The 13,430-nt window shown below is 41.8% G+C and overlaps 1 protein-coding gene and 1 pseudogene across 1 annotated transcript; both read left to right on the top strand.

The window, feature by feature from the left end:
- The first annotated feature begins 101 nt into the window (after positions 1-101).
- mmp21 (matrix metallopeptidase 21) lies at positions 102-6,530 on the top strand. Its single transcript, XM_028970262.1, has 7 exons — positions 102-444; positions 1,117-1,786; positions 3,173-3,312; positions 3,428-3,569; positions 4,680-4,937; positions 5,904-6,076; positions 6,188-6,530. Exons 1-7 carry the CDS (start codon positions 289-291, stop codon positions 6,494-6,496), a joined length of 1,848 nt encoding a protein of 615 aa, XP_028826095.1. The 5' UTR covers positions 102-288; the 3' UTR covers positions 6,497-6,530.
- Positions 6,531-9,935: 3,405 nt separating this feature from the next.
- LOC114785003 (uncharacterized) lies at positions 9,936-10,042 on the top strand (annotated as a pseudogene).
- Positions 10,043-13,430: the final 3,388 nt, after the last annotated feature.

The raw sequence follows: 13,430 nt of genomic DNA, 5'->3' as shown, positions 1-13,430 counted from the left end.
TAATCACTCGCATGGAGAGATATTTTGTTAGAGAAAAAACACAATTCTAATGCCGACACCCTGAATAACATAAACCACCATACAATCTAAAAATGTAAAAAAAAAAAAGCATTGTTTCGTGGGGGTGGATGCAGCAGGAAAAGAGTAGTAGAGTAGTAAAAGAAAGGGCACCCTTCACACTCCAATGTGATGTAGGAGGTGAGGGGGGTTTATGGCTGCTACTTTAGACAGGGACATATAAAACAGGCAGATTGGGAAAGGTCTTCTCAAATCCAAGCCACCATCACGATGCTGACACCTTTCCGGCTGATTCCTGTCTGTCTTTTGACTATCATCTGCATCACTGAGGGAGAGAAACTCTTCCACAGCCGAGACCATTCGGATGTAAAGATCCCTTCATCCCAACAACAACCAGAGCTCATAACTACCGGAGACACAGCTAAGGTAGAAGAATTATTAAGAGTATTTTTTTATCTTCCTGAAATAGGGTCATACTGCCATACAGCCTGCAATGCATAATCTAAAAGAGTAGTTCAGATTTTGCTCGTACACATATCCAGAACTATGTAACTTTTAATTTACCAGTGTCTGTGTGTATGTGGCCCATTTTAATTACATTTTACTTTCGGGGCATGCTACAATTACCTTATCACACTTGCTATTAGTTAGTTTAGTTAATTCAGGTTCATTTACCATACAATTTCTCTGATTTACTTCTGTAGCACTGGAACACTAACCTCAGTAAACTAGTGTTGTAGCAGCAGTACATAATTTGTCAGATCTTCAAATTCCACTATTATAATACCATTCAGATGTTAATAATTGTTACAATGAAGCTGTCACAATTAAACAATCAAGGTGATTATTTATAATTTTGTTCTGGCACACTCATGTGTAGAACTGCTTAAATATTCCTTTTTAAAATGTTACTTGACCTCCTTCTGTAGCACAGCTATGTCCAGAGCTTCAGTTTTCTAAAAGCACACAAATAATATTAGCAGCATTGTTAGATACTAAAACCAACACAGATTTGAAATGAATTCTAAACATGAAAACTATTGAATATTTGTAATGATAATTGAATTAGTAAAGTTATTTGAATTGTTTGCTTTGAAGCTGTTCCTTTCCAAGTATGGCTTCATACAGCCTGTAAACTGGGAAGATATCCAACCTGGAGAAGAGCAGTCTTCTGCTGAATCCTCTGACCTGGACCCTCCATTTTATAGTGAAGAAGGGGAACTTGTGTGGAGGACAGGGAGCACCAGAGACCCAGAAAACAGTCTGGAGTTCATATCAGCTCTAAAAGAGTTTCAGAGGGTGACAGGCCTACCGGTGACAGGAGTATTTGATGATGCAACCAAAGCAGCCATGAATAAACCTCGTTGTGGGGTCCCAGACAAGGAGCCTGAATCAGCGGAACACACTGAGACAAACTGGAACAGCACCTCACCCAGCAACACCTCAGAGACCAACAGAACTTTCACCACAGCCCCTCTGAATTCAACCACAGGTGACAAACTCTCTCAAAAACCACGCCATCTTGCCATCCTCCTGGGGAAGAGGAGGAAGAGAGAAGCGGAGGAGTTGGGTTACATGGCCTTCTCAAAAGTGGTGCTGAAGTGGAGGTTGATTGGTGAAGGGTACAGCAGCCAACTGTCCATTGATGAGCAGCGCTACATCTTCAGGTTGGCCTTCAGGATGTGGAGTGAGGTGTCTCCTCTGGAATTTGTAGAGGATTCTCAAGCTCCTCTGGAGGACATTGACATTAAACTGGGATTTGGAAGAGGTGAGTGGAGAAATGTCAATCACATTCAAAATACGCACAAAATAGATCTGGAAAATTAGTCAATAAAACCATATTTAGTAATAATACCAATAGTAAAATAATAATAGTAGGTCAAAATGGGTTTAATTAACCTTTAAGTTCACAAACAGCAGAACATTAAACAAATCTACAGCATAAAATTCTACTGATAAATATAACTTTATATTATATAATATAACTAACTGCACAGAAGTTAATGACACCTCAAACCTCCATAGTTCGAATCCCGGCTCGGACCATGTGTCTTCCTGTATTGGTGCGAGTTCCCTTTGAGTTTCCAAACGCATGCTCACCAGGAGGAGACTCTAAATTGACCTTTGGTGTGTGTGTGCACCCTGCGGTGGTGGACTGGCACCCCCAGTGACCCTGGATGGGCTCAGACAGCCACAACCCTGTGTAACAGGACTAAGTGATTAAGGGTAGTGAGTGACTGAGTGTGAGTATATATGATATATATTAGAATTATAATGACATAATTTTTTTATATTGAGAATTGTGAGACTATTCTCCATGACAGATATTTACCAGATTCTAATCTTTCCCTTTAGGATCAATAAAGTATTATCAATGATAAAATAGTGCTAAATAGTGATTAACAGCAATCCATATATCAAATTGATGGTAACATGAAAGCATGTTGTAAATCGCTCTGGATAAGGGTGTCTGTTAAATGCCTCAAATGTAAATATAAACAGTGCATTATAACAAGTGTGTTAAGGTCAAGTAACGGTTGAAAGCATAATCAGTCTCATAATGGATATTTCTGGGTGGTGGATCACTTTCTGCACAGTGGCTCTTCCACCATATCTCAATTATCACAGATTTGTTTTAAGAAACAGCATTCTTAATAACAGGGGTGGTAGTAGCCTAGTGGGTAACACACTCGCCTATGACCCAGAAGACCCAGGTTCGAATCCCACTTACTACCATTGTGTCCCTGAGCAAGACACTTAACCCTAAGTTGCTCCAGGGAGACTGTCCCTGTAACTACTGATTGTAAGTCGCTCTGGATAAGGGCGTCTGATAAATGCTGTAAATGTAAATGTAAACAAGGTTAATGAGCACGTTAAAGTTAACAAGGAATGTTGTTGCAAGGCTTCTTCCATTTTAAAATATAGCAGGAGATCATTATCCCAAAAGCTGCCTGTGTCGGCTGAGAGTGTAGCATCAGCTAGAATTTCCTGATTTTAATGTCTCAGCCCCTCTATCCCCTATATCCAGATAATTACTGATCTAATCAATCTAAAGTAAGGCACTGGAACCATCTAATAATTAATGCGGCCTGTTATGATTTAGAAGCCTTGGGCTGAAAATCAAGTGGTGTCTCTGATTTAACTCTCACTGCAGGGCGGCACTTAGGCTGCACTCAGAAATTTGACGGTGCAGGGCGGGAATTTGCCCATGCTTGGTTTCTTGGGGACATCCATTTTGATGACGATGAGTATTTCACTGCCCCCAACACTGGCAATGGAATAAGCTTACTCAAGGTGAGTACGGTACATAAACCAATGCAGGTAGTCACACATTCTTTTTTTGTACAATATGAACTAAATGAACCAAAAATGAACCATGAACCACAGATCATGTGAATATTCTCCACAGGTGGCGGTGCATGAGATCGGTCATGTTCTGGGCCTTCCACATATTTTCAGGTCCGGTTCCATCATGCAACCTAACTATCTGCCACAGGAGGCCAATTTTGAGATTGACTGGCTGGACAGAAAGTCTTTACAGCAGCTTTATGGTGGGTCCCCTTCAGCAGGTCAACAATACAAAACTAGTAGAAAACCTCTATATTGGCTCAATATAGAGGTTAATTGGACATGAAAGTACAAAAGTTACACAGTTATAAAAGTTGTTAACTTTTCTTTTCAAGCATTTATCATAAACTCAGATTTTTTATACATCAGTATTCAGAAATTAGCCTTATTGCATTATTTATGTTGAACAAGGAAGCATTGTCGGTGTGTTGCTATTTTAAGACAATTTCATTGTGCTTTCGACTAACAAAAAATGTCTTAAGTCAGTGGCACAACATTAAAAGATAAAAGTTATTGTTAATTTCAGCATGGACTTAACACTGACATAAACGTCATTATTCTGAAGCCCAAATGTTCCCAAATCTAGCATTCAGTTATTTTCCTCCACCTGGTTAATTTCTGTGATAATTCCAGTGTTTTATATTAGAATATCGTCTCTGCTGGCAGAATTATAAGAATAAGCCAAACTTCTGCTGAAAATGCCAAGATGATGGTTAATTAAAAGATAATAATCACTCTGCTGTAAAAACAAGCATAAAACAGCATTTACAGCCAAAGTGCTAGTGGGCATCTCCACACCGTCACCCTCTACTTGCCTAATCCATCAGTATGTAATTTGATGTTGCTTGACGTTTTTCATAGGACATTAAAGTGAAGCAGCACAGCACACGGTGCACACAGTGAAATTTGTCATCTGCATTTAACCCATCACCCTGAGTGAGCAGTGGGCAGCCATGACAGGAGCAGTGTGTGGGGAGGGTGCTTTGCTCAGTGGCACCTTGGCGGATCGGGATTCGAACGGCAATCTTCTGATTACGGGGCCGCTTCCTTAACTGCTAGGCCACCACTGCCCATAACATGGACATTCATTTACATGTAGGCAGGTGTGAACAGCACTGGGACACTGGAGCTGTGCTCATTGTTTTGCTATTACGCAGCATGGTCTCGGAGATTAAAGAGCCCTTCAGATGCTGAAGAAGGAGGACATTTTTTTCCCTCGTATGACTGAACAGCTGAACTGTGTTTTTACAGCTCGGCCATACCCACCACACCAGGTACTCATAGGGCCTTCTCCATCCCTCTCACCCCCACAGGCAGCTGCAGTGGTCGGTTTGATGCAGTGTTCGACTGGATCAGGAAAGAGAGGACATCCTATGGTGAAGTGGTGGTCCGCTTTAGCACCTATTTCATGCGAGATGGCTGGTATTGGCTGTATGAGAACAGGAATAATCGAACACGCTATGGTGACCCGGTCCCTGTGCAGGTGGGATGGCATGGTATCCCTGCCAGTGGAGTGGATGCATATGTTCATGTCTGGACACGCCGGGAGGATTCAGTCTATTTTTTCAAGGGTAAAGTTTTAGATTCTGTCATATTTTAAATATTTTTTTATATTTCACTCTTCACTTGTACCTTGTATGTCTACTTTGGCATCTAGCCTTTCATCAGTGACCACAGAATTGTCCATCAAAGGACTGCCATCTTTCAATCACTTCTAAGTAGTGAGATTTGAAGGAATGCATACTCTTTTTGGAAAATTAGATTTTCCCCATTATTTAATGCTTTATAAGATTACTGCATACATTTTTGTAAAATCTGCTAGCAGTGCCATGAACAAGTGGTATTAAAAAAAAGTAAAGGGGAACACAGGAGCAAGACTGTCCGTGTGGGCAGATATGAATTTGATTTTTTCTCGGGAAAAAATGCTTAAAGATGGAAAACAGCATCGCATCAGTTTGTTCTGTTCAGGGAATATACATTATGATAGCTTATACTATGACAAAAAGAGTATTACCATATTTTCAGAGATGATCACAATGTGCAGTACATGCATTGCACATGTACATGTCTAGGGTTATACATTGCTAGGGGTGTTTGAAAATAGCGATATTGTATTGATTCGGGGATTTCAAATATTGATATTTTTATATACAAATTTAGTCCACCAGGTGGTGGTGTTTTATTTATGAAGTGAGCAGAGACGATAATCAGCCTTCAAATACAACCTCCTCACCTGTATTTGGTGGCGTACTGCTGGGTGAAGTGTTGTATATCACAATATGTACAGTATAACAATATATTGTGATGTAATGGTATCATGACCTGAGTATCGTGATACGTATCGTGTTGTGAGATCCTTGCCAGACAACCCTCTACATCAGCTCAACATTATATGACAGGAATTAAAGTCTTTCATTTAGATCATTGACTGCAAACACATTCGCCTAATGGAAAGACCTTGGCTGTATTTTAGAGCTTAACTTCTACCAGCAAACTGGCTTCATCAGGTTAATTGGGGACTCTACTTTGTTGGGCAGGTTTGCGGTACTGGAGGTATGACAGTGAGAATGATCAGGCATTCACAGAGGATGAGGAGGGTCACCACTATCCGATGCTCATTTCAGAGGGCTTTCCTGGAGTCCCCAGCCCTATAGACACTGCCTTGTTTGATAGACGAGACTCCAGCATCTACTTTTTCAGGGGCATGCAAGTAATGGATGTTCTTCTACTGCTGCATTTGTCATTTGAAAATGTAGAGTAAACAAATAACTAGTTCTATTTTGCCAACCATTTTTAACCAAGATTGTATTTCCCTGTTTAGGTGTTTGCATTTGACATCAGAGCTAACAGCTTAGTTAGTAGCTTCCCAAAGAAAATCACTGACGTGTTCCCTGCCGTGCAGGCGGGCAACCATCCATTTGGCAACCTGGACGCAGCCTATTTCTCCTACACACACAACACCATCTTCCTACTGAAGGGTACCACTTACTGGAGGATGGTCAGTAGCAGGGATCGCTGGAGACGACCTTCAATGCCTAGCAATGGCCTGCTCCCTGGCAGGGAAGTAGACAAGCAGTGGTTCGACATCTGTAACGTCCACAACAGTGCCCTGAAGGTGGCCCGCAGATGAGTGTCCAAATCAGCATTTAGCTGCATTCACTTCCATTGCGACACCAAATTTTTTTATTTATTAATATATTTATGTTTTTGATGTAAGAAACAATGTCTTGCACAGATGATACATGTTGGGCTAAATCATTTAATAAAACTTTTAGCAGACAGCTTGAAGAATGTTCTAGCAACCAATGATATTGATTTTGACAATCTTAAGCTTGTTGGTGCTCACATGGTGCTTTATCCCAAGTTTCTTGTGGTGCCTTTCTTGTTTTTGCACAGTCCAAATATGTCCTCAAAATAATGTCATTTTGTGCACCTTTTGCTGAGGTGGTAGTGGAATCTTTATTAAATGAGGTCTGACTGGCCATTGCTATTTAAGGCAGTGACCAAGCAAAATTATGTCTAAACTCAGGGGGCCGTTATTAAATGATTTTAGGATCATTTTAAAAATGGGCAGATGGATGACCCTGATTAGGATTAAGGGGTCATGAGTGAACGAATGAGTAGCTGTTTTAATTTGCTGGCACTGTGGAGCATGCTGATTTTTTATTCAGACAAAAGAAAGTCTTTTCCACATCTAAAAAAGATCTGGTTTATATAGTAAACATTACATTGTTACACCAATATGACATACATGTCTGCTTTTGGTAATGTGCTGCACTTCTGAATATATCTAAGAGTTAGGACAACCTCTTTTTGCTTTGTAAGTCTGTTTTTAGCAAAATGGACAGTACTGACACCTCAATTTTTTACCATATGTTTCACATTGCAGATTGCAGAAATAAGCCTTGTTGACCAAAATAATTTTGGCCTAGAGAGTGTTATATCGGTTTAGGAAAGCTACCAGGCCTGTTAGCATTAAAGAGCATATCATTTCATTTTTCTGGTGTCTACATTTGTGCAGGACTCACAAATGATGCATGTTGTGAGCACTACAATTTATTTTAACATATGGTTCCTAACTTTGAACTTTAGCTCCTCTCTTCTGAATGTATACTTAACAAAAACAGGAATGTTGGCTTGTTATTTAATAAATTGCTTTTGATATTTTAAAATGTCATTATTCTTTCCGATCCTACTGGTCTTTTTGCTGTGGTTAAAGCAATGTAGCACCGGGTGACATATTGTGCTCCAGTGACCTCAGGTCAAGCACACAGCCAGCAATCTTCCGAAGCTCTGCCCTGCGTTAGTGCTGACATTAGCGAAGCTTTGCGCTTTGTGACAGCAGCAAATGCTACTGTGAAAGAAGGTCCAGGGAAGTCAGTGAGGAAATGTAATTTGAGTCATCCACCAGTGCTCTGTGTCAACACAGAAAGCCCTGTTTAAATATGCTTTCACTTCCCAAGCAATTCTCCCTACGCAGCCCTAATTCCCATACATAGGCTGACATTTTCTAATGTCATTTAGTCATTTACTCTTGCTCGTTTTCTTTCTCTGAGTTGGTTTCACTCATGCACTCATGCACTCACACCCTCACGCATAGACACACTGACGAACACGCTGATGCTAATGAAATGGCCTCTAGCCAGAAGAAATAATTTCAGATTGAATGAGATTGAATGACTGGGGCAGGGGCAAACCCATAAATGAAATAATTAGGTGATTAAGAGATTAAGCTAATCAACAGTAATTTATTCATAGGTCTTGCATAGCCTGGGTGCCAATAACACAGAGGCAGAGAGGCAGAGAAAAAGAGAGCAGTCAGCAAGAAAGGTTTCATCTTTCTGAGAGGGTAAGAATGCTCTTATGTAATTCACTCTGTAACGCTGTTCTCTAATCAGCCTTGAGCAACTGAGTGAAGATCGACATCCTTCGCAAAGTCCAGTTTTAAATTAAAAAGTAAAGGTCAGAATTGTGCATGATTGAAAAAAAATACTAAAGAATCAACATAGCCTCATTTACCATATATTACAGGACAGTCCTCTCACGACAAGTCATTCAGAGAATCATGACAACTTTCTAGACTTTGTCAGGTTTATTTTTATGGTAGCAGCCGCACTGGCCATCATTATTTCTACTAGAATTCTAATATACCTCCTCGGTAATATACCATAATACAGTCTTGGCCAAACGTTTTGAGAATGAGACAAATACTGGTTTGCTGCTTTTGTTTTTATTATACCAATTTGCATATATGAGGAGTGAAGAAGAATCGCAAAGTCCCTTTTTGACATGAAAACAAACTTAATCCCCCAAAAAACATTTTCACTGCATTTTGATCCTGCCACAAAAGGACCTGCTAAGAACATTTCAGTGATCCTCTCATCAACACAGGTGAGAATCATTGTTCGTCCTCTGTTAACCATGGTTATCTGTAAGGGCTTCACAGGCACGGATATTGCAGATTATCAAAAACTTCAAGAGGTTTAGGTGTTGTGAAGAAGGCTTCAGGGTGCCCAAGAAAGTCCAGCAAGGCTGGGGATCAACTGCGGGATCAGGGTGCCACCAGTGCAGCGCTTGCAGCAGGCAGGTGTGAGTGCATCTGCACACACAGTGAGGTGAAGACTTAGAGGATGGCCTGGTGTCAAGAAGGGCAGCAAAAGTTTCACTTGTCCTTGCCATTGTCACCTTTCCCTGCTTACTATGAGCCTTGAGTATTGTGAGGCACTCTGTGTACAAAAGAGTACAAAAAAATTGATAGAGTGATTGATGCAGGCAAGCTTTAATAGTTACAATGATCTACATTAACATACAGTGCATCCGGAAAGTATTCACAAAACTTTTCCACCTTTTATTATGTTACAGCTTTATTCCAAAATGGATAAATTCCTTCAGAATTCTGTACATAACAAATTTTGGCAAATCTATATTTAAAAAATCACATGTACACAGTCTTTGCCTAATACTTTGTCAATGCACCCTTGGCAGCAATTACAGCCTCAAGTCTTTTTGAATATGATGCCATACCTGGCATACCTATCCTTGGCCAGTTTGGCCCATGCCTCTTTGCAGCACCTCTCTCAGGTTTGATTGGAAGCGTTGGTACACAGTTCCATCGGATTCAAGTCTGGGCTTTGGCTGGGCTACTGAAGTATATTCACACAGTTGTCCCGAAGCCACTCCTTTGATATCTTGACTGTGTGCTAGAGTATGTCTAGAGTATGTCCCTGTACATTGCAGCAATCATCTTTCCATTTATCCTGACTAGGCTCCTAGTTCCTGCAGCTGATAAACATTCCCATAGCATGATGCTGCCACCACCATGCATCACTGTAGCAATGGTATTGACCTGGCCTGGCATTCACACCAAAGAGTTCAAGAGAATTTTGTTTCTCTTAGTTTGAGAGTCTTTCAAGTGCCTTTTGGCAAACTACAGGCAGGGTGCCACATGCCCCATACCAAGGAGTGGTTTCCATCTGGCCACTCTGCCATACAGAACTGATTATTGGATTTCTGCAGAGATGGTTGTCCTTCTAGTTGTCCTTGTTGTTGTCTAGTTGTCCTTCTGGTTGTTGCTTGGGCTTCTCTTCATCACGTACAAATCGTTTAGCTTTTACTAAAGATTTCCATGGAGAGGGTCAACAAGCTCACATTTTTGGAGCTCTGTTTTGACAGAGCTACATTTCTTGGGGCAGTGGTGGGCTAGCGGTTAAGGAAGTGGACCCGTAATCAGAAGGTTGCCAGTTTGAATCCCGATACACCAAAGTACCACTGAGGTGCCACTGAGCAAAATAACCACTTCAGACACACTGCTCCCATCATGGCTGCCCATTGCTCACTAAGGGTGATGGGTTAAAAGCAGCGGACACATTTCACAGTGTATCACAATGACAATCACTTCACTTTAACTTCTAGCAGGTCCTCCTCTGTTCACAGAAGACATCTAGAGCTCTGATAGTGTGAAGATCGGGCTCTTGGTTACTTCTCTGGCTAAGGCCCTTCTTTCCTGATCACTCAGTTTAGGTGGCCGACCACCTAAAGAGTCTTGGCGGTTTTGAACTTCCCCCAATTGGTGGAGATGGTGGAGACTACTGTGCTCATTGGTACCTTCAAAGCAGCAGAAACTTTTCTGTAACATTCCCCATTCTTGCCCATATCAGACAGACAGAAGGGTGGAAATTCACCATTTAAGTTTTTAGGATGTTTAGGCTTATTTAGTATTAGTCACAATAGCTGGACATGGCAAGGAAGTAGGACGCATGCTCAGAACATCACAAGACAGGGGTTTATTACATGGAGCACAGGACAGGGAAAACATCACCAAACAATGACCCAGACGAAGAACAGACATGAACCGGGTATCTTTATGCAATCATATACAGGTGAAATCAATGAGGAACCTTAGCAGCACAGGACAAACATGAAACTCCAGAGTAGCCCCTTCCAGACCGGACCCTGACAGTACCCTCCCCCCTAGGCAAAGCACAGCCCAGCGGGACATGAAGCCAGAACTGGCCAGGGTCAAGGTGGTTGGTGCCATCCTCCCGGCAAGACACGGCTTCTTGGATCTGAACGAGGCGGCGTCAGCTGGGTCAAAATCTTAACAGGTCGTTCTGTCACGATGGTTGGACAAGAAGAAAGGAGTACGCATCCAGAGTAGCCCCTTTTGGACCGGATCATGACGATAATATAATATTTGGTTAAAACTAAAAAGCACTTATTTAGCCAATTGAATTATTATGTCTGTCATCCTGATCACTATTTTGCTCTACCTTTCTTCATATATTGCTCACTCTGTTGACTACCAGCATCAGCGCTCTGAGCACGTCTTTCTGACAGCACCATTTCTCATCTTCAAATAAGTGTAGGTGCTAAAGGAACAGACATTGATTCTGTAACCAATACATTACATCTACCATTCAGTCCCCGCATCTAAAAAGATTAAGCTCCTGGTGGGCTTCTAATAACCCTTCCTGCAGTCACTGCACACCATAAGCTTTATTAATAAATGGAAGTAAAAATCAATGACTGGCAAAATTATGAAATTGGGAGGGAGGAGGTGACACTCTCTCTCATAAATTGCCTTTTTCATTTTCTATTCAATGTGTTTTTAAAGCTCAATATTCTAACCTGTGATTGTCCCTTAAGCTCCCTCATATATCCATTCAAGGCAGTTTTATACCAAGGTAAGGGAACAGCTGTTCTCAAAATATCTCAAAACCCATTAGTTATTGAAGGCTAAATTGCCACTTGAATACCATTGAAAGGTCATTTAGAAATGTGGATTAGAAAACAATTGTTTCGTTCATTAAAAATCTAGCTAATCACAAATACTGATCCTATGTTCATGTTCTCTTATAGAGAGCTCTGATAGCGTGGATAGCTGATGAATTAAATGGGTGTTAATTAATGGAATATATGCATACATGTAGATCTTTTTCTGCTGATTATTAGAATTCCCTCAACAAGATACCTAGTATTTTCTAACAAGAAATACAATGTGACACGGTTAAGGAAGTGGCCCCGTAATCAGAGGTTTGCCGGTTGCCGGTTCGAATCCTGATCCGCCAAGGTGCCACTGTCATTGCTGCCTACTGCTCACCAATGGGTTACAAGCAGAGGATACATTTTGTTGTGTGCACTGTGTGCTGTGCTGCAGTGCTTCACAATCAATTTTACTTTTCTTATGGAAAACAAGGGCATTCCCGAATGACCCTAAACTTCTAAACAGTAGTGAACAACTGCGGATGCACTATTTTGCCATTTATCAGTGAATAAGTGTATAGCAGTACCTGTCATACTACATTTGTTTCATGCAGGACCCCTTCCAAACCATATTTCCAGCCTGTTGGTAACATGGATTCAAAGACAAATGATGGCTATTTAAAAAAGAACTCACTTGTTGAAATAAATGACTGCAAAATACAAAATGGACCAGGAATGAGACAGGATCCTCAGTGATAAACGGTTACACAGCCTAGGACCCTGGGAATCCACTACAGATGTGTGCGGCAGAATTTTAAATAGCCACGGATGTCTATCATGGCACTGGAGCTGAGGAGGCTTGGAATGATGAGAATATGCCCCACATTCACCGTTAGACCAGAAGGGGGAGGGGATAAAGTCTTGGAAGTCTTTGTTCTCCTGAAACCTGTGCAGAAAAGCAGAGAGGTCAGGGTTCCCTGCAGCACATGCAAATGATCAACCAGCCCCATTCGAGTTTCCTCACCTTCCCTGCAGAGACCATGCCACCTGTGTTGCGTCCCGTGATCATGAGATGTGTGGTTTGTATGTTCTGTCTTGTTGGTGTTTTTCCTTTTTGTAGGAGGAGCCTGTAATTTACGGAACTCCTCCCAGACCTGACGCTGATTCGCGCTCCCATCAGATTGATGCCGTTAAAGACGGCGTGCTGCAACGTGGAGGAGGTGGATGGAGAGAGGGAGACTGAGGGAAAATACGCAGGACAGATGCCCTGTTCACATTTCGTCTACCCGGTGCTTTTCGTTGCCTGACTGTGTGTCAAGGCGTGACTTGTATTGTTCTGTTTTATTAAAAATCACTTAGTTCCAACGGTTGTGACGTTTCCCTCCCTCTTTCTAATTGTTCACGTTCCTGACCTAGACCAGGACGTAACAAATGGGGGCTCGTTCCACGATCACTGTCACTGTTCACATGTCTCAGTGATATATGCTGCGGGGTAAGTTCGCTGCGCTCTGCGTTCTCGCGTAAACTCTGAACTCCGGTTAGAAAGACGCGTCCTGCTGGGTCGTGCCGAGCGCCGATCCTTCCTTCGGGCGCTGTTTCTTGTTTTCTTTGTTATTTTGCCTTTCTTATTTTTGGGGAAAACTCCGGGGAGAGGTACGCATCGGGCATCTCTGGTGGGAGAAGCCGCGAGTTCCGCGTTTAAAGTGGCCTAAAACCGGTACTTCCTCGAAGACTAGCGAGGCTGTAGGCAGTGTTGTATAGGTGCTGGACTTCCGGGGTTACGCGAGGTCACCGCTGGTCGTGGTTACCCAGCATGCAGTTCGTTGAATTTTTTTTTTTGTATTGTCGTGGCGCGTAGTTAG

Source organism: Denticeps clupeoides, chromosome 2, assembly GCF_900700375.1.
Source record: "Denticeps clupeoides chromosome 2, fDenClu1.1, whole genome shotgun sequence".
Classification (NCBI taxonomy): Eukaryota; Metazoa; Chordata; class Actinopteri; order Clupeiformes; family Denticipitidae; genus Denticeps; species Denticeps clupeoides.
Note: the sequence above shows the minus strand (reverse complement) of the source record. Positions and strands in the feature narration are given on the sequence as shown.

What these genes read in the sequence shown, in the direction of transcription:
- mmp21 (XM_028970262.1), top strand. Translation starts at nt 289, where the DNA reads ATGCTGACACCTTTCCGGCTGATTCCTGTCTGTCTTTTGACTATCATC. An exon ending in ATGGAATAAGCTTACTCAAG is followed by an intron (nt 3,313 to 3,427) that starts GTGAGTACGGTA and finishes TATTCTCCACAG; the next exon opens with GTGGCGGTGCATGAGATCGG. An exon ending in ACTTTTTCAGGGGCATGCAA is followed by an intron (nt 6,077 to 6,187) that starts GTAATGGATGTT and finishes TTCCCTGTTTAG; the next exon opens with GTGTTTGCATTTGACATCAG.